Source organism: Mya arenaria, chromosome 3 (genome assembly GCF_026914265.1).
Source record: "Mya arenaria isolate MELC-2E11 chromosome 3, ASM2691426v1".
NCBI lineage: Eukaryota > Metazoa > Mollusca > Bivalvia > Myida > Myidae > Mya > Mya arenaria.
Genome location: NC_069124.1, coordinates 14,358,409 through 14,379,169, shown reverse-complemented (window position 1 = coordinate 14,379,169; position 20,761 = coordinate 14,358,409). Strand labels below are relative to the sequence as shown.

General features: G+C 34.5%; 2 protein-coding genes and 1 long non-coding RNA gene across 5 annotated transcripts in view; 2 read left to right on the top strand and 1 right to left on the bottom strand.

The window, feature by feature from the left end:
• Nucleotides 1-928: 928 nt before the first annotated feature.
• On the bottom strand, nt 929-2,607 carry LOC128227406 (uncharacterized). The gene is made up of 3 exons (XR_008259817.1): nt 2,510-2,607; nt 1,803-1,873; nt 929-1,149 (listed from the first exon to the last, which is right to left on the bottom strand). It is a non-coding gene; the product is annotated as an uncharacterized LOC128227406 (long non-coding RNA).
• A 2,133-nt stretch (nt 2,608-4,740) lies between these two features.
• Nucleotides 4,741-14,236, top strand: LOC128227405 (uncharacterized). Its single transcript, XM_052937909.1, has 7 exons — nt 4,741-5,328; nt 6,224-6,331; nt 6,611-6,647; nt 7,205-7,300; nt 7,705-7,841; nt 7,993-8,083; nt 8,940-14,236. The coding sequence occupies exons 1-7, from the start codon at nt 5,005-5,007 to the stop codon at nt 9,128-9,130; spliced, it is 984 nt and encodes a 327-aa protein (XP_052793869.1). The 5' UTR covers nt 4,741-5,004; the 3' UTR covers nt 9,131-14,236.
• Nucleotides 14,237-17,414: 3,178 nt separating this feature from the next.
• The window catches only part of LOC128227402 (uncharacterized), a 74,095-nt gene continuing 70,748 nt past the window's right edge, over nt 17,415-20,761 (top strand). For 2 of the 3 annotated variants that reach the window (XM_052937907.1, XM_052937906.1), the window contains exon 1: nt 17,415-18,054. In XM_052937907.1, the coding sequence (XP_052793867.1) occupies nt 17,749-18,054 (306 nt within the window). In that variant the 5' untranslated portion in view covers nt 17,415-17,748. The remainder of the gene's footprint in view (nt 18,055-20,761) is intronic. The other variant, XM_052937905.1, reaches the window with a different exon arrangement.

Below are 20,761 nucleotides of genomic sequence, written 5' to 3'. Positions count from 1 at the left end.
AACCATTTGAGCAATTTTGGTTAGGGACCACCCAAGGAACAATTCTGTCAAGTTTCATCAAAATCTGCCTATCCGTTTCAGAGGAGATGTCGTTTAAAGATTTTACTATTTTTAGCTGTGGCGGCCATATTGTGCAATGGACCAGAAATTTGAGCAATTTTAATAAAGGACCACCCAAGGAACATTACTGTCAAGTTTCATCAAAATCTGCCAAACCGTTTCAGAGGAGATGTCGTTTAAAGATTTTGCTATTTTTAGCTCTGGCGGCCATATTGTGCAATGGACCAGAACCATTTGAGCAATTTTGGTAAAGGACCACCAAAGGAACATTCCTGTGAAGTTTTGTCAAAATCCGCTTATCAGTTTCAGAGGAGATGTCGTTTAAAGTAAAAGTTTACGCACGCACGCACGCACGCACGCACGCACGCACGCACGAACTCACGACGGACAATCTGTGACGACATAAGCTCCATAGACTTCGGCCAGTGGAGCTAAAACTGTTTGCAAGTCAGCTAGTATCTTATTTTATGCCTTATCAGATTGCTATGCAAGCTGGAAGCTTACAAAATCACTCTTAAGTCTGTTGCCTAAGTAGAAACAAGAATGGACATCCTTTTCCTGAGGTCAAGAGAAAGTATCTTGAACTCACAACCTTGAATTTGAGGCTTATCCTCTAGACCACTTTCACCTTTTCACATTTTAATTTAAAGAGCCCAGTTTACAATATGGGATTTGCAAGGATGTGCCCTATTAACGGATTTTCTGAAGTCTTAAAAATTGAACTGAACAAAATAGTTCTCCTTTATTTGGTCTGCCGATGCCATCTGTTTCTGTTTTTGTAGTTATATTCCCTTCATAATATAGGAAAACCACTTTAAGCGTAGATAAATCCTTTACCATATTACCCTTTTAAATATATGTTCGGATTTATTTAATAATCACGGACCAACAGATGACTTTTATCTTCAACTTCACATCAGTATGTAAGTCATCAAATATTTGAGATGACAAGATGTTCCACTGAACGCTTTGTTTCCATCTTGCACTCATTTTTCCAAGGTAGGCGTTGCAGTTGTGTTAGATGATTTCCATGCATTGCAGGTCAATCCTCATACAATGGCATTTTTGATTTCATTCGGATTCCAGTGCCTGAAATAGAAAACAGAAAATACAACAATAATAGAAATTATATTTTCAGATCAATTATTTTAAAAGCCTGTACAACAACAGAAAAGTATTCACAAAACATTAAGTGCAACACCAATTTAAAGCTGCATCCTCATGGTTTTACTGTTCTGACACCTTTTTATTTTTATCTTTAAACAAACCAATTGGCAATTATTGTGCAAATGTATGGAAACCAGTGATATTAGACTGCTGACATAATATCAGATCACAGTCTTTCATATACAAGTTTGAAAATTTCCTCCAACTAGTCATATAAGGTCACACATAATAGAACAGATTTCAATTGTTTGGAAAATATTGTTTTGCTATTGCTTTAAGCCATATAATTAATTATAGGTGTAAATTTAATTTAATTACTCCTTTGGGCTTTTGAAGAACGACCAAGAAGAACTGTCAATCTGTGAGAGAGCAGCTTTTAGCTCTGGACTACCGGTAAATTAAAAAAAATGAAATGAAATTCATGTTTAAATTCATCTACAATGTTGATGTTTTAATACTGTCAATCTTTAATTGTTGGTTAATTGTACAAATATGCAGGTACTTTTGGGCATAAACCAATAGGATACTTGACTGTTAAATAATTGTCCGAATTTCGAAAATAGTACAACCATTACCTCATCTGCCTTTTTTCATTAGAAGAAGCCGGGAATCAGAGTCAGCTGCACCCCTGGTACCATACTATTCTCTGAAAATGACAATAAGATTAAAATTTAAATGTCTGCATTTCATTGGCACAGTAAAAATGTCAGCATTTTTCAATGTTTCTGCATCACCACCACTGGTGGATATCATAGAATTTAGTCTTGAAAGAAATGTGTGCTGGTTTATGCGTTCAAACTCATTTTGTTAAACCGATAGAATGAAGATCTAATTTATTTAGAGAACTATATTAGTGAACAGGGCCGAGGCATTCAATTGTGCCATTACATTAAATTGTTCGATACCAACACTCACGGACATATAAACCATACATCCTTGGTTAAAAGAATGTAAATTTAAAATTATAAAAAATTAAAGTTAATGATATGAAATGTATGAGATAAATACACTGAGAAAGAAAGTCTAACCTATTATCGATCTAAGTAAAGTCAGATTCAGACTTATTTGTTATAACAAATAGAGTATTTGTTTTCTTAATTTTTGCCACTGATCACTGGAGCTTCAGAATTGTTATTTACTATATTAGAATCTGTCAAATGAAAGAAGACTTTACCCCACCCACTAAGCATTAATGACATTTCCAATTAGTTTCTCATTAGGGCTCTTTTAAAACTATTTATATATTTTATTAAAATACAATAAGTATAAAAATAACACTTACACACAAATAAGTGGTAAAAGTTCGCTCCTCATTCTGTCTTTGGACTAACATATCTCTTGGTTGTTTGAACATCTTCTTGGTCGGCCATGATGGACTATTTTCTTACGACCCGTATTATATCCGAGGCCATATCTTGATACTAGCCGAGGAGTTCCGATTGACTTTTATATTGCGTTTTTTACACGTCCACATTAAAATAATGGCGTTTGCTATGATTTTAATTTCGTAATTACGCAAAAACAAAGCTTATTCGCTCTACATCTGTCGAAACCCGGTACACATAAGAAGTAGTTTTTGAACTTGTTTGAGTAATATTATTAATTAAATGTAGTGTTTTAATGTGCGTTTGTATTTCTAAGTTTAAATGATTCCCAGTGAAGTGTACTTTTACAAACATAATTAAGAATCAGAGAGTTAAGTCATAATGTTTAACTGCTAAAATTAAAGACGCGATCTACTTGCAGCGTAGTTAGAGTGTAAAGCCCGGATTTCTGACATTGTAAACCATCCATATACATCCGATGTTGTTTTCGATAATAAATGTTGGAAGAGTTCTGAATGAGTCCGTAGCTGTTACAGCAAATTGGTAACTAGGTTTTTAGTTGTAAATGTAAATGTAAACTCGCAGTTCTAACAACGCTGTGGTTGGTAAAAGTTAAAACTGTTATGATGTACATCTACCGATGGTAAATTCCGAGATACGGCTATAAAAGTTTAGCGGCCTACAGCCGCATAAAGTCAATAAAACATTGAGTGAAATCCCAGTGGAAAAGTATGAGAAAACGTAAAAGTTATTAAGACAATCCACGCATTTATTTATCCACTGGCGTATGCCTGGTTCTTAAACAGTTATTACCTACATATGACCTATTTTCTATAAGTAAAGATCAAGTTTGTGTGCTAAAACTGACAAGATGTTAGATTTAAATTAGATAAAATGTAAACACCTCTGTTGTGCAATAACACATTGAAAATACAGGGACAAGCCTACCTGTCCAGCATTCAAATAAAAAACCCTGGGCCGATTGTTCAGAAGTTTGTTAAAGTTAACAACATGATTAACTATATTGTTGTTAAATTTGAATATTAAATGTTTGATGATGTGCAAATACATTTTAGTGAATACAAGAACAAAGTTATCTCCAATCTAAGTAGAAATAAAACAGATCACTATTGTATTCATTTAACTTCTATAACAGTAAATATTTGAAAGTTAACAATAATGACGATAACAACGTCGTTAACCTTATTCTTTAACAAACTTTTGAGCAATCGGTCCCCTGTCTGGGGGGCACAAGGCAAGAGCCCTAACGACACTTAACGAGATACTCGAACGTAAAAACACCACATGTACACGGTACAAACACCGCAGACATAGTATCACACGCACATCAAAATAGCATGGTACGGTCAGTGAAACACGAGTTAACAAGCGGTGCCCCCCCCCCCCCCCCAATTAACGTGTCCAAGTTTACTTTTTATTTTATTATGGGAGAAAAAAGTATAAAAAAAGTATTAAATTACACCCAAATTTCGAACTAGAATTAGAAAAATTATCTAGGGGGGAGAACACCCAACCCCCCATGACCACACTTTAAACCAAATACATTTCGGTTCTGAATGAGGGACGTCAGTCAAAAACTTGAGCCACTTTGTTGCGCCCCTCTAACGTCAACTCCTGGAGTCGCCCCTGCACTAGTTTATATTACGCCATAACGTCATGCATGTCCCACTATTTAAGTATAGGTATGAGTTTATTAAGTAATTTCTTCATGGATAAGTAATCAAAGGAAGCGAAGCGCAGTGAAGCGTCCCTGGCTTCTTATTCAAGAATAAATTACTAAATAAATTCAAACCGACTTAGTGTTAGGCCCTCCCAAATTGCATCATATTTAAAATCAAGCCGAGCGGTATACATAGCAATTGTCTAAATCCTGAAGAGTTGTCTTCAGAAATAAGTAACGATTCTTCACACATAAGAAACGAAACATTTTTAAAATCTAGCGCCTCTGATTGACTGGCAATGTAGGGCAAACACTGACAATAATTACAATACTAACTTAAAAATATACGCTTCATCAGAGCCGGTATTAACTTGAAAACAACGAAAATTAAAGTAAAACCCCCCATAGAAATGCAAGTTCTCAATGACTGACTTGTTACTATATTTAACTACTGCATTGTTATGCCTCAACGCATGCGCAATGCACTTTACCTACTTGAACAACTTAAATTTCAAATATTTCTATATCGTTTTGTTTGAAGTTGTTATCTTACATAATATTTGTGAATTTAAAAGCTTTATAAAGTGTGAGGCTACATATATAATGCTTTAATTTTATCTTAGTGCTGATTAAATCGTTTCACGGAAAGAGGAATTAAATTACATAGCTTTAGGTTATTTCATCTTTTCAAATAACGAAACAAAGGAAAGAAAATCGAACGTAGTTTCGCATTGATATCAGTTATAAGATTATTTGCTGTTGTTGTTTTAAATGTTGAAAAAGGACGTAGAAATGAATCATATTGACGAAAAATTGACAGTTCCCATGAAAAGTGACCATAGACCTGATGAAAACGGATTGGCTTCGAAAAGTGACTCACTATTGGGAAGAGAGGCGCCACATAGGTCTAGGTCAGCAGAGAGAATGAAGACTAACAGGAAGAACGACAAGAACAACCAGATCTACAAGTCTGCTATCATTCTTTTTGGGGTCTTGAATATTCTACTATTGGTACTGAACGCTCTAGCAGGGTACTACCTGGCAAGCGAGAAGCCCCCGCCCCAACCAACATCCCGGCTCTGTGTCCAATGTCAGGTGAGAGAGATTTAGGGTATTCCCGCTGAATGGAATTGATTTCATATACATGTACGTATGTAATGTATATTACTGATATCGATGAGTTGTGTGCTTATCAATAGCAATATTCATTGTGCTTTTTTGTGTATATTTATGTTTGATATAATTAAAAGCACTGTTATTTTTACACTTACTGCGAATATTGTATTATAAGCATTTATCTTCGTACGCAATACTTTGACTTTATATTTATCTTAATTTCATGATAGCACTTATTAATAACAGACTGGCAAAATACACACGAAGTTAAATTTTCACGCACTTGAAATTTGTCATGGCTCTATAAGAGTTATTCAATACTGCACAATTCAAGTTTGGCACTCAATCAAAACCATAAATAAAAGGTTTGTTGAAATCTTGAATCATTACCCAGCTCGTTCTGTATATAAGCGTATTTTTTTATAAATCTCATGTTCACGTTGACATTAGTATATCAGCATAATTATTACTTATGTCTTCACTTCAGCATTTATTGATTTATTGATGAGTGTGTTAGGCGTGTTTTTAACTGTAGTTCATATAACACTGCTCATGAACATAATCACAGACAATATTGTGTTGCTAGGCGTGTTGCTGTAGTTCATATAACACTGCTCATGAACATAATCACAGACAATATTGTGTTGCTAGGCGTGTTGCTGTCGTTTCTATTACATTTCTTTCGAACACTATCATTGCTATTAAATATAGTCACTGAAAGTGTGTTTTACTGTAATTCATATTTCATTGCTGCTAAAACAAGAAAGCAAAACACTATTGGTTGGAAATAATCATGATCTACTGTGGGCCTGTTTGTTTAACCATATTTAGTTCTAATGTCAACACACACACAGTTTATGCTGTTCCATTTCAGGATATCAAAGGGCACCCAGACGACGTTAAGACATGGAAACACATTGTACAAGAGAACGATACGTGTTGCCTTGACGCCCCCAAACATCTCAACTATCTGGTGGAATATGTAAGTCTTATGCCATTATTTCTACGATGAAAACTACAGAGACGAGCCCAGACACACGATTCAGAGCCCCACAAACACTCAACGAGACACAAGACAATATATATAGATTGTATGAACATTATTATAAATTACTTTGTTCTTCCATATTCTGTTATAATGTTCTTTGCACCCGGTCTAATGTAGAATATTTCAAATATTATCTAAACAGTTGATCTTGAATAATCAAATTAATGAAATTATCATATTGCAAAAAAGTCGTACATTCGTATTGTTTTACAGTACACAGAACGATGGATGAAAACACGCCTTACGAACAGTAAGTCTATTTCCAGATAAAAAATATTTGTTTCATATCATAATTCATATATATATATATATTATATATAACATTCTTCAATGTTATGTTCATTACGTTCTCTGGCAAAATCAAATGCTTCCAATTATACAAATCTATCAAGTTATTCAATAGATGCTATGTACCTGAAACATGAACATGCATTAGATTCAAATTATAAAAATAATTCGATATATCGATTGTAAGTAAGAATGTAAAAAAGATCGTACATTTAATCCACAGTTCAAGATTTAAGAAAAATCACCGTCACCTCTACAAGAATAAATTTGAGTTCCTTCTAGTGTATAAAAGGTCAAAACTCGTTTTTCAAATACATACGAATATCTGAGAGTATCCCCATTTCGTGTTCAACGTGCTAGATAGAATGTGATATCCCATAAATTGAAATTTTTACTCTCTCCAATTTATGACATGCAAATAATGCCAGTATTTAAAGCGTTTGTTTTGCATAATTATCTTTTTTTTCAATTTTCTTAATAACGTACACATATAATAACTGTATAAAAATATCCTTTCAGGCAATAAAACATTTCAATACTGTAAGGACAGAAACGGTGATGAATTCCGAGCGAGACCTTCCATTAAAGTCATGGGCTTCAGTGAACCACAGATACGTAAGTAGAAGGAGAACTTAGCTACAACAATTCGGAGACAGTCTATCTGGTACTTGCACACGTGTAAGAGTCTTTTTTTGTGGTGCTAAACACAGCTAGAATGCGCGCTGTTGAGACAAATTGAGAACGACTTTGTTAATTGGCCAAACGTATACTGTATTAGCTTATTAGTTTGATATTATTCAATTAACATAGTGGCCCTCATCCGAATCAACATCAGCTTCGCACGGTCAATTTACCTTCGGCTATATTTGCGAGAAAAGGTCTTTCACGACAAAATAATTATGTGGGGAAAAGGTATTAAACGTTTTAAGAGGTTCGTTTACAAATACTGACCGCAACGTTTCAGATTAATGCTATCTTTGACATATATTTGAACAAAATATTATTGAACACCACTCTAGATTCTGAGCACCACCGCATGCAATGGGACCAGAACAATGTACTTGCCCTTGTTCCCGATCCTAAGAAGATACAGTATTTGGAAGATGACGCGCAAATTGCGATAAAGCAGGCTGGCGTATACCACGTGTACAGTCAGGTATGGGTTAGAGAAATCGATATGACCCAAATATGTAATTTTTACTGATGGTATATTTAGCATTTCATTACTTTTTTATTGAACATGGTTTAAACTGTATTTTATATTTAAAATAAACTTCGACCCAGGTTGAACCCCTATTTTATTTCAGGTTCATTTTGACCATAAACAGAACAACAGCAGTCACCAGCCTGTGGTCTTCTCGCACATGATTTACATGAAGAAAGCAGGGACTTCCACAGGTAGAGAGTTTTTTCGTCTTCAAGCGTTTGCCTCCATTTTATACTTTAGAAGTGATCAGTGAGAAATAGAAATGGACATGTCTCTGCCTTTTTGTTCTAAGTAAACAGCTTTCGACTCATACCAAAATAAGTCCTCATTGCTGTTTTTGGCTTTCGAGTAATCACTTTTCTTTGAGCTATTCACCAGAGTCAAAAATGTTAAATGATACACTGCCAGTTTAATTAAAATCGAGTATCAAACTGTTCCTCGACCAAGAGAGTGGTCTGGATAATTCTCACGTGAAGAGTGTTCAAGAGTTCTGTTCTCATGAATGAATGAATGAATAATACCCAACTGCATTGCTCGGAATTCTAAGCCAGAAGTGTATGCCCGATGACCGCTGGAGTTATGTCATCCTTTCCCCGACAATCCCTCTTAATCCTATTGTAGCTTTCATTTCGATATGGCCATTTCCACATTTGGAACTCCTCGGCCATTCTTATCGAAAACAACCTCGGTATATATGGACGGTTCACATACTCAGAAATCGGTATATTTAAGTCCGCTGCAAGTAGATCGCGTAGTAATTTAATTTAGCAGTTAAACTTAATGACTTAACTCTTGGGAATCTTAATTATGTTTGCAATATAACACTTCACTGGCAATCAATTTAAACTTAGATCAATAAATACAAGCTAAAACACTTCATTTAATTAATGATATAATACAATTTTTTACGAACTACTTCTACAGATGTACCGGCATACATCCGAGGTTGTTCTCGATAAAAACGGCCGAGGAGCTCCGAATGCCATTTCCAATGAAGGTAACACGAATGCTCTACATTGCATCTTTTATAAGATGAACCCATTTCAGGTCACGGAACCATCGTGATGCGGAGCCGGGAGACAGAGTGTGAGAGCGAGGATCCGCGGGTGGTGGGGTCAAGCTATTTGGCTAGTTCCCTGCAGCTTGAAGATGGAGACAGACTCTACGTAAAAGTCTACACAAAGGATGATGTCCTGGCCCAGCCACATATGAACTTCTTTGGGGCTCACATGCTGTAATAATAAAACAGATACCATTCATCGAACGCGTCCAAACTATTTCTGTCCTGAGCATAACTCCAATAGACTTTGAGCTATTTACTATGATGTCATGGCCGAGCCACATATTAACTTCTTTGGGGCTCACATGCTGTTATAAAAACCTCCAGATGCCATTCATCGCAGGTCTCGCTCTATTTCGGTCCAGGGAATACCATCCCAACTATTGAGGTAAAGGGGTTAAACCATAAACTTCAATATTTGATTGTAAAAAAACAGTATTAGTATATGAAGGAGACGAAGAAGAGGTCATATTTAGAAATGATATCATACACATTATTTGTTTAAAACATGTCAATAAATTGACCCATGATTTTCAATACATACAAAGCTTGCAAATAAAACAATAATATGGATGGACATGATATTGCATATATTGATATCTCCAAATAGGTAATTTGTAGTACATAAATGTGTGGCTCAAATCTTGTCAAGATTTAAAAGTCACCGTGTAGCAGTTTTTATATAGAGAGAAAAATACATAATTTTTATAGATCTATATATCGCCGAAATAATTACCTTTTCATATTATAGCTTAATATTCTTGTTATTGTTTTACACACTCTCACAATATTTATATCAAACTTTTGATTGATTTACTAATAGAACTTATGTTATAATTGTCACATGCCATGTACTATTTCTATACATATTGTTGAGACAGTAAGCTTTTTATGCTTTAGTCGAATACAATTTCTGTTCTGTTCTGTATATCATTTGTAATTATACTTGTTTTCACAATCAAACAGTCTAATAACTATTCAATCTTCAAACGCGTGATAGCTAGTGTACTTTTCACTAAATTGTGATATAGGCTTTCAATTTTATTAGACATGCCTTTATAACATATTAATCTTAAGACATTGAGTAATTGAAATAGAAACTTTACCAGCAACTTCCTATTCAAACATGAAGAAACATAGCCTATTAATATATTCTCGGTGCCGACTAGGAGGGATGTACCTTTCCATTCAATCAAGACATTTTCCATCATATACTTGTCGACATTGAAATAATGCTTTACACATTTGAAATAACCTTTTCATACCATGAAACCATTCTTATATTGTTTGGAGTTTATAATGCTTCTTAAATAATCATGCATAGACCAGAATGGTAAATAAATCACTCATATTACGTATATAAGTTTGTATTGTTCTTGATGCTTTCTAATTTTACTTTTGTTTTTGTATAAGCTTTTCATGTCTTCTATAACATATTTTTCTATTGAATTTTTTCTGATTGAATTTTGTATTGCATCATTTGATAATGAATTATACTCTTTAAAAAAGGAGGAATAGTATGTATACCTAAGACGTATTTCGGCGACAGTATTATTTGTTCCCAGTTTTAGTACAATAATGCTTTTTATCATGAATCTCTATGATTACACAGTTTTAAACCTTTTAATTTATAAGCAGACTGTGTGGGATGCTCATAGTTTCAAACAATGACTGCATCGTATCTTTGAAAAGTTTTTGCGTTAGGTGCTCTGAATTGTATTCGTCCGTCTTAAGATAGAGTTGGGATCTCTAATCATAGAAGTACTTCGGGTTTACCTATACGTTTATTATTATCTTTTTTATTGTTAAGTTTCCTCAAGTTAATGCATGCTTTGATAAGATTTACCTTTTTCGTTTTTGCTTTATTCAGAACTGTTGGGATAAGAGTGAGGTTTGTGCACTTAAACTGGTTTAAACCCCCAGTAAATTTACATTTTACTGACCGTTCCAAGGCGTTACCTAACTATCCTTGATAAACATACCTAGTTTTTTTTATATATAGTATGTATGCAATGTGCTGTTTGTGGAGTTTTGTGCTGTTCTTCCATGTTTCTTGTTTGTGATTTTTTGATGTTATGTTCTATGTCTTTGGCGTTTACCCGATGCCATTAAACCGGGTTTATGTTTAAACTTTTTGCTACTGAGCTTGTTTCTGTAGTTTTTTCGCACAAATATTCTTAAAATTAATTCAATTTGAAATTTTAAATACTTCACAATATTACTAGTACATGTTTATTCTCATAGTATCTTATAATAGCGAAACAATGTAGTTTAGGTTATGACAGCTGTGTTTCATACTTAGTGTATTGGTATAAAGTAACTGCTCATACAAAATCGAACTCGGGCATAGTTAACTGTTAAAAATTCACGAACCAAATGTTTTGCAATCTTTAAAAGAAAAATTACCCCCCCCCCCTCCAATGTTCCACAATCCATCAAATCTGCAATGAATCTGTGCTTGATAGTATGCTAAAGGTTAACCTGATGATACTCTAGGTAGAAGGATCTCGAAGGGCTTTTTTTTAAACAAACTTTGTTGCAAGTTTGTTTTAGCTGTCAATTTTTCTCTTTCCTAAGTTTATTGGTTTCATGACATGGTTTGAACGTATGCTCTAATACAGATGGACCAGACTATTCAAATGTCATGTTTTTGTGTGTTTTTTTCACTTTCGATTGTTAAACAAAGAATTAAAGATTAGCCTATGCAGAACTGGAAATAACTATACAGACATGTAGAAGTTGCTTGATTATGAAATATTTGAAAATGAGTTTAATTCTGAGAAATGATATTTTGTTTGACGACAAAAAGAGATTGGATTGTCACTTTTTACAGCTATATCAAAACATTTGTCATTTGTGTAGTTTATTTTGAAATAGTTTCATACACTTTGTTTTTTGTCTAGGTATGTTTTTCAATAGTGTCATACAATTTGTTCTATCATGTAACTAATTATACTATCTTAAATTTGGTAGGACGCTTTACACCTCATCCTTATGTATTTTTACATCAATAAATTTGATGAAAATGAAAAAAAAAATACTTAGTCAATCTTTGATTGACTGGAAAATACACTTCCAGTTACGTACAACTCATTTCCTTTTAAAATGCAATTAAAGTGTTGATGGTACCGACATACGACTGAGTCAAGCCTTAATGCTGACGATGGGCGCAGATGTTTAATCAACAAAACAATTTCCACAATTTTCCCGTATCACTTGCATAGGCTCTCTCAAATAATATTCATCCTGAGTTTTCATTACCAAAATGAATAAGCAAACAAAATTTGGAATGTAGGAAGAGTTTATGAAGGACTTTCACGGGATCGCATTTTCGGCTCCTATGGTCAATGTCAATGTCACTTTAACTTAAAACATAATCCAGTTTAAATTGAATCTCACAACGAAGGCTAAAGTTCTTCAGTTAATTATTCAAAACCTGTTTTCGACGCATTTTGGCGTTTCTTGTTACTTTTTAAACAGCTCTTTTTAAAAGCCACTCCACATTCAAAAGCAAAACATTGTAAAATTAGAAAATGCAATTTCGTTTGTTTTACATAATTCGATTATTTTCTTTACTAAAATAAAAAAACAAACACAACAACAACAGCATCCAACAAGATTTTACAATAAATCATGCAAGAACGCTATTCATTGTACATAGTGACCCTCATGTTGTTTCATAATTTCCACTGAATATTCCTTAATTGATGAATTTTTATATTCAAATGTTAGGAATGGTTTTAAATGTCATCATTCTACGGTTGAAATGGATAATTTGTAAAATGTAAAATATTCTGGTATTTAAAGGTTGCACCAGGTTGGACTTTAAAGGAAAGGGACCATTAGGTTAATGTACTATATATTGCTATTTTTACGCGTAATTGCACCTATTTCTAGTGTTTTACGATCACCAAAACCATATATACATGTAGGATTAAAAGTTCCTCCTCTTGATTACATTGCGCAAGGTTAAAAAAACTAGTTACGTTTCTTAAAAAAATAAAATATAACTGGTTGAATATGCTGGTATATTTTATCAAAGAAACAAAAACAAAATTCACATTTATAACTTAGTAAAACCTATTGAGAAGGATTTAGATACAATGGGGTGAACCATCTATTTTCCCCAATGTATGTACATGTCATATGTGTAATCCTGTGTCTCAGGAAAATTGGTATAGTGCCTTTTTTGTTTTAAATAATTTCAATTTGCCAATTCCGCTGCTTGATGCAAGTATTTAAAGAATGGATGCATGTAAGGAAGACTCTCTAAAGAAAGGTGATGCCTCCTTAGAATGCAATGGACTCAAACGATGTGTGCTAAAATGGAAAAAAGCCTGCACCCCAAAAGGTGGATAGGTGAGAGCTATTTCTTTTCTCATTGTCTTTATTGTTATGTTCTATTACCTTCTAACTTTAAGATAAGAGGTTTTTTTAAGTTGAATACTTAAATGGTTTAACTTGCATAAGCTTTGTCAAAACACGTGGTTAACCTTATCATCATGATAGCATTTACAGTCTTCTCGGTTTGCAATTCGAATTAAATTTACGAGGGCAATTATAAAAACTACGTTGACTTATTACATAAAACATTCAGTTTAATAGTTATATCTATGTATCTAGCAATCACAGATTCTCTTCATTTTTGACTTTTTATTTATGTACATTATTTTGCTTGATGTCGAAATAATTTTAAATACTTGTGGTACAGCAAAACAGCGCAACCCAATGACATCAAGTTACGTTGTTTTAAAAATTGCATTTTTAGCTTTATTCCTGTTTAGAATTGATATAGTTTTGTCGTTACTTTTTAACAATCTTTATACCACAATTTAAAGCTGTACTCTCACAGATATACCATTTACAACTTATTATTTTTTGCCTTTGAAAAAGCAATTTTTTGCGTAAATATCTGCAAACCAATACTAAAAGATTGCTGACAAAAGATCAGATAGCAGATTTTCAAAGTTATGTTTTACGGCTTAAACCGTTACTAACGGTTTAAGAAAATTGCATAAAACATCAATTTTTGAACTTAAGTATAAAAATCTGCGATCTACTGTTTTGTCAGCAGTCTTATATCACTGGTTTACATGCATTTTCGCATAAATTGGCTTGTTCCAAGACAAAAAAAAAATGTCGAAACGTTCAACATGTGAGAGTGCAGCTTTAAGAGATGTTTAAGGCAAAGATCCATTGCAAGGCCGGCTTTCTTTTTTATATAGATCCGATTATTATAAACTGTGTGTGTTTGTGCCAATAAACTGTGTGTGTTTGCATTTTACGTAGAGCGCACTCATATGACTCCCCTGTTTCATGTTGTTTTTTCCATTTGCATTTGGTTTAAACAATATTTATTCAATTATTTCCATTTCAAAGTGTACACAGTTGGAGACATACGCAATAGTTATTAACATGGGTAACACTACATAATAATGAACACATAAAATATGCACAAAACAATAAATATACAGAATTGAGGAGAAAGTTAAAAGCTTACTCTCGCCTCTGCCATTTGAATTTGAAGGTGTTTTTTTACTAGTAATGCTTTGTCGAACTAAATCTTTAAATGAAGAAAATGTTTAGCGCGGAACAAAATGGCGGATTCTTTAGGTATTTTCGAACGATATTTGATATTTTGACCTGGAAAGTAGGTTTATAATACTTTTAGCTTGGCGCATAAGCTGCCCTCGTATTTTACCTATGCTTCTAGAGGCCTTAACAAAACAGTTATTAAATGTAAAATCTGAAAGATTGTTAGTTGACAAAGTGAAAATGGAGAATTTGCAAGACTTGAAACTGTGTTTTGGTAAACTACTTAGACCTATTCTAAGCTTTATCATCTTCTAGTTTTCTATCTATTTCTTTACGACGGCTTCTGCACGTAACATGAGTACTATATGACCATTGTTTATGTTTAAACACATTTAAATGTTTATACAGTTTTGCCGCACTACTACCATGCATATGTGTTACACAAATTACTATTATTCCAGTATTTATACACAATTTCATTACTTTTACCTACTTTTTCCTAGCATTTTAAAAATAATACACTGAGTGATATCCCCATGGAAAAGTATGTTAAATGTCAATTTTTGTCGAATTTATTTAGACAACCCAAGTACAAGTATGTTTATCCCCTGTCGTAAACGTGTTTCTTAAACAAGTATGACCTGCATACAATCTCATTAAAATCATATCGTGACGTTCACTTCATTTCATTACGTTATGTACATAGCGTAACGTCGTGAAGCGTGTATTGGGGATCTGATTTTAATGAGATTGACCTGCATATGACCTTCTTTCTTTTAAAATCTAAATTAGATAAGATGTAAACGCCTCTGTGGTAAAATAACACAATGAATATACAGGGACAAGCCCACCAGTCAAACATTAAAATAAGAAACCCTGGGGCGATTGTTGAGAACTTTGTTTAAGTTAACAACGTCATTAACGATATCGTTATTACATTTTAAGGTGAAAAATTATATGCAAATACATTTTAGTAAATACAACTAGAACTCCGCGAGTCGGATGTGTCGCCTGACGAATTATTTACTGTCGACATTATAGCTGTTGGATTGGCATTTTATTCATTTATAGACAATAATGTTGCCATTTAAATTTCATGAGTAGGTGGCATTTGAACTGAAGGTAAAAACGTTAAGTTGGACAAAAATTAACAACGAAAATTAACAAAGGGCTATAAATCTGGTTCTTGTGCACTGCACTTGCCCTCAATGAGATCTATCTACTTATTAAGTTTCAGGTTGATAACTCTTATAGTTTACGATATATGCTCCTGACAAAATTTAAGCTTGAAAATTAACAAAGGGCAACAACTCTAAACACATAGATAACAGAGTGACGGTTCTTGTGCACTTCACTTGCCCTCAATAAGATCTATCTAGCTACATGTATGAAGTTTTAAGTTGATTCCTCTTGTATTCTTCAAAATATGCCCCGAGCAAAACTTTAAGCAAAAAAATAACAAACATCTATAACTATAAAACTAAGAAAGCAAGATTTACTGTTATTGTGCACTGCACCTGCCCTCCATGAGACCTTTCTACATATGGAGTTTCAAGTTGATAACTCTTATATTCTCCAAGATATGCCTCCGGACAAAATTTAAGCATGAACATTAACAAAGGGCAATAACTCTAAAAATATGGAAGCAAGAGTAACAGTTCTTGTGCTCTGCACTTGCCCTCAATGAGATATATCTAGCAATGAAATTTCAAGTTGATACCTCTTATATTCTTTAAGATTTGCCCCAGAAAAAACTTTAAGCATGAAAATTAACAAAGGGCAATTACTCTAAAACTAAGAAAGCAAGAGTTACTGTTATTGTGCATTGCCATTGCCCCTAAAGAGATCTATCTACAAATGAAGTTTTAAGTTGATAACCCTGATGTTCTTCAAGATATGCCCCGGACAAAACTTTAAGCATGAAAATTAACGAAGGGCAATAACTCTGAAAATTTCGAAGCAAGAGTAACAGTTCTTGTGCTCTGCACGTGCCCTCAATGAGATATATCTTCATTTCAAGTTGATACCACTGATAGTTTACAAGATATGACCCGGAAAAGTGAAAATGGGACGCGACTGCCGCCGCCACCGCTGGCGCAACCGAAACCGCCGCCGCCACTGCCACTGCCGACGCCGCCGACAAAAGTAACCCCTTTTCAAGCGACACAAAAACAAAGTTGTCCCAAATCTGGAGAGAAAACCCAACAGATCACATGTGTATCCATTAAACTTCCATAAAAGTAAAGATTTGAAAGTTAACAACAATGACGTTAACAATATCATTACATTTATCCTAAAACAAAGTTCTGAACAATCGGTCGCCTGTTTGGAAGCACAATGCAAGAGACCTTACGACACTGAACGGGAGACTCGAACGTAAAAAGCACCAAATTCACACGGTACAAACACCGCAGACATAGTATCACACGCACATCAAAATAACATTAGTATGGTCAATGAAACACGAGTTAACAAGCAGTGCGCACCCCCCCCCCCCAACTCGTGCAAGTTTACTTTTTATTTTATAATGGGAGCAAACGTATTAAAATATTAAAATACGCCAAAAATGATAGTAGGAGAACCCACTCTGTCCACACCTTCAACCAAATTCTTTTCAGTTCTGATTGAGGGACGTTAGTCAAAAGCGTGCGCCACTTTGTTACGCCCCCCTCTAACGTCCATTCCTGGCGCCGCCCCTGTACTAGTTTATAATGCCATAACCTCATGCTTGTTCAATTATTTAATAATAGTTACAATACTAACTTAAATATATACGCCTTATCAGTATTTACTTGAAAACAACGAAGATTAAAATTTAACCCCCCATAGAATTGCAAGATCTCAATGACTGACTTGTTACTATATTTAACTACTGCGTAGTTATGCCTCAACGCATGCGCAATACACTTTACCGGTGAATACTTGAACTACTTAAATTTCACTCATTTCCATATCGCGTTGTTTGTTGTCTTTCAATATAAATGTGAATTTAAAAGCTTTAGAAATGTGTGAGTCTGTATATATAATGCTTTAACTTAGAGTTCCCTGCTTACTGATATTCCGATGCTGATTTAATCGGATTATATTTTTGGAGGAAGACAATAATAGCCAATATAGGTTATTTCCGTTTTTCAGAAAACGAAACAAGGAAAACAATTTAGTTCGAAAATATTAATTCTAAGCTGAACGTGGTTTCGCATTGTCATCAGTTATGAGATTATTTTGCAGTGTTTTAAAGTTGTATTGAATAAGGTCGTAGAAATGGATCATACAAAGGAAAACATGATGAGATTGTCCACGAATCCTGAACATGGACATGATGAACACGGAATGACTTCGAAAAGTAGTTCACGATTGGAAAGGAAGGCGACACAAAGGTCTAAGTCAGCCGAGGGTAGAAAGAGTTTCAGGAAGAAGGACAAGAACTCACAAATCTACACGTCTGCTATCTGTCTTTTCGGGATCTTGAATATTCTACTAGTGGTACTGAACGGACTGGCGGTGTTCTATCTGGTAAGCGAGAAAGCCCCGCCCCAACCGACATCCAGACTCTGTGTCCGATGTCAGGTAAGAGATTTAGGGTATTTACGCTATATTTCCTAAATATAAAATTTAATTGTGCATACACTCGTGTATGGTGTATTAGGCCAAAAAAATATATGTGTGTTTCCGGTAACCCGCCAGATTCTATTTTTTACTCGCCGACCCTAATCTTCTTTTTAAGGCATTACGGTAAAATTCACATGTATTGGAATATGTCGGCTGCAGATCAAACGGTACAATTTGTAACGTCAGGGCACGAGCGCTGAATAAATCAAGGCGCGTGGCAATGGTTAATATTTAAATCGGTCAGTCGGATACCGTTTGATCTCATTTTACCCCCACGATTTAGTCGAGACTGGTGAGAAAATACCACCGAAAATATAATAATCAATTATCGGCGACTGAGAATGTTTGAATTCACTACAAATATGAATGAACCTTTGATTGTTCGAAAATGAAATACGTTCAATAAATCCATAACCGCGTTTCATTCTTCTATTATTAACCTACCTTCACATTAGAGAGCTCACTGTTGACAAGACAATCGGCGATTTTCTTTAAACAAATTAACAATTGAGTTGATAATTGAATATTTGTCTTGAACATCATCACATATTTGGAGAAATTTAAGTGCTGGATTTGCTTTAAAAATCGACCCCGTCTTATAAACGAGTCCATAAAAAACACCAGATTTTATTGGCAAAGCTAGGGGTCGTCTTACATGCGGATCGCATTAAAGGTGGGGAAACACGGTTGTCCAAGGAAAGGTAATGATTTTAGACATTTAACAATGCTATTTGTTTTCTGTCTGTTTGTGAATTATGTAACGCTAAGATATAAGATAGTTGATCTGATTCAACAGAATATTGCAGGATCCTGTTATTTGACATCGAAACTGTTAAAAAACGAATCGACCGACCGACCCTATTTTTTTGCCATGTAAACGAAAACACAACTTTCTTTGGCCTTACGGATACCGATGAGTTGTGTTTCATCATATTTGTTTTGCATATCTGACTTGATTGTTATTAACATCAATTGTAATTCTTTATTTTCGATATCGTTAAAAGTGCTGTTTTTACACTAACTGCGAATACTGTGTCATAATAATTTATCTTCGCACTCGAGACTTTTTTCGACAATGTATCTATTTTTCATTCATGTTATCATTTATATCTTTGCTTAACGATAAACAGGCTGAGTTGTCGGAATAACAAGATACACAAAGATAAAAAGCTACGCTCTTATTATTTGTCAAGGATCAATATTAGTGTTATTCTATTCTTCTTATGGCCTTTGTTATAATTTATCATTGCATAGTGGCACGAAACATCATAGCATTAAGTTTGAAATTAAATACATTTTGGCACCGAACCAAAACATATGAAAATATATTCAATCTTAAACAAAACTAATATGTTCATCAGTTAACATGCCCATTTTTGTGTCGCCTGAAAAGACGACATATAGGGGTTACTTTTGTCGGCGGCGTCGGGGGCGGCGTCGGTGGCGGCGTCGGCGGCGGCGTCCGCGTCCCATTTTCGCTTGTCCGGGGTATATCTCCTAAACTATTAGTGGTATCAACTTGAAATTACATATGTAGATAGATCTAATTGAGGGCAAGTGCAGTGCACAAGAACTGTTACTCTTGCTCCCATATTTTTAGAGTTATTGCCGTTTGTTATTTTTCATGCTTAAAGTTTTGTCCGGGGCATATCTTGTAGAATATAAGAGTTATCAACTTGAAACTTCATATGTAGATAGATCTCATGGAGGGCAAGTGCAGTGCACAATAACAGTAACTCTTGCTTTCTTAGTTTAAAGTTATTGCCCTTTGTTAATTTTCATGCTTAAAGTTTTGTCCGGGGCATATCTTGAAGAATATAAGAGGTATCAACTTGAAACTTCATAGCTAGATAGATCTCATTGAGGACAAGTGCAGTGCTCAAGAACCGTAACTCTTGCTGCCATATTTTTAGAGTTATTGCCCTTTGTTAGTTTTTCCGGGCATATCTTGAAGAATATAAGAGGTATCAACTTGAAACTTCATAGCTAGATAGATCTCATTAAGGGCAAGTGCAGTGCACAAGAACGGTTACTCTTGCTGCCATATTTTTAGAGTTATTGCCCTTTGTTAATTTTCTTGCTTAGGTTTTGTCCGTGGCATATCTTGTAAACTATAGGAGGTATCAACCTGAAACTTATTCCGTAGGTATATCTGATTGAGGGAAAGTGCAGTGCACAAAAACCGTAACTCTTGCATCTATATGTTTAGAGTTATTGCCCTTTGTTAATTTTCATGCTTAAAGTTTTGTCCGGGGCATATCTTGAAGAATATAAGAGGTATCAACTTGAAACTTCATAGCTAGATAGATCTCATTGAGGGCAAGTGCAGTGCACTAGAACCGTAACTCTTGCTGCCATATTTTTTGGAGTTATTGCCCTTTGTTAGTTTTGTCCGGGGCATATCTTGAAGAATATAAGAGGTATCAACTTGAAACTTCATAGCTAGATAGATCTCATTGAGGGCAAGTGCAGTGCTAAAGAACCGTTACTCTTGCTGCCATATTTTTGGAGTTATTGCCATTTTCGCTTGTCCGGGGTATATCTCCTAAACTATTAGTGGTATCAACTTGAAATTTCATATGTAGATAGATCTAATTGAGGGCAAGTGCAGTGCACAAGAACTGTTACTCTTGCTCCCATATTTTTAGAGTTATTGCCGTTTGTT

Coding starts and splice junctions, on each gene's coding strand:
- LOC128227405 (XM_052937909.1), top strand. CDS start 5,005: ATGTTGAAAAAGGACGTAGAAATGAATCATATTGACGAAAAATTGACA. Junction 5,329..6,223: donor GGCTCTGTGTCCAATGTCAG/GTGAGAGAGATT, acceptor GTTCCATTTCAG/GATATCAAAGGGCACCCAGA. Junction 8,084..8,939: donor GAAAGCAGGGACTTCCACAG/GTAGAGAGTTTT, acceptor AACCCATTTCAG/GTCACGGAACCATCGTGATG.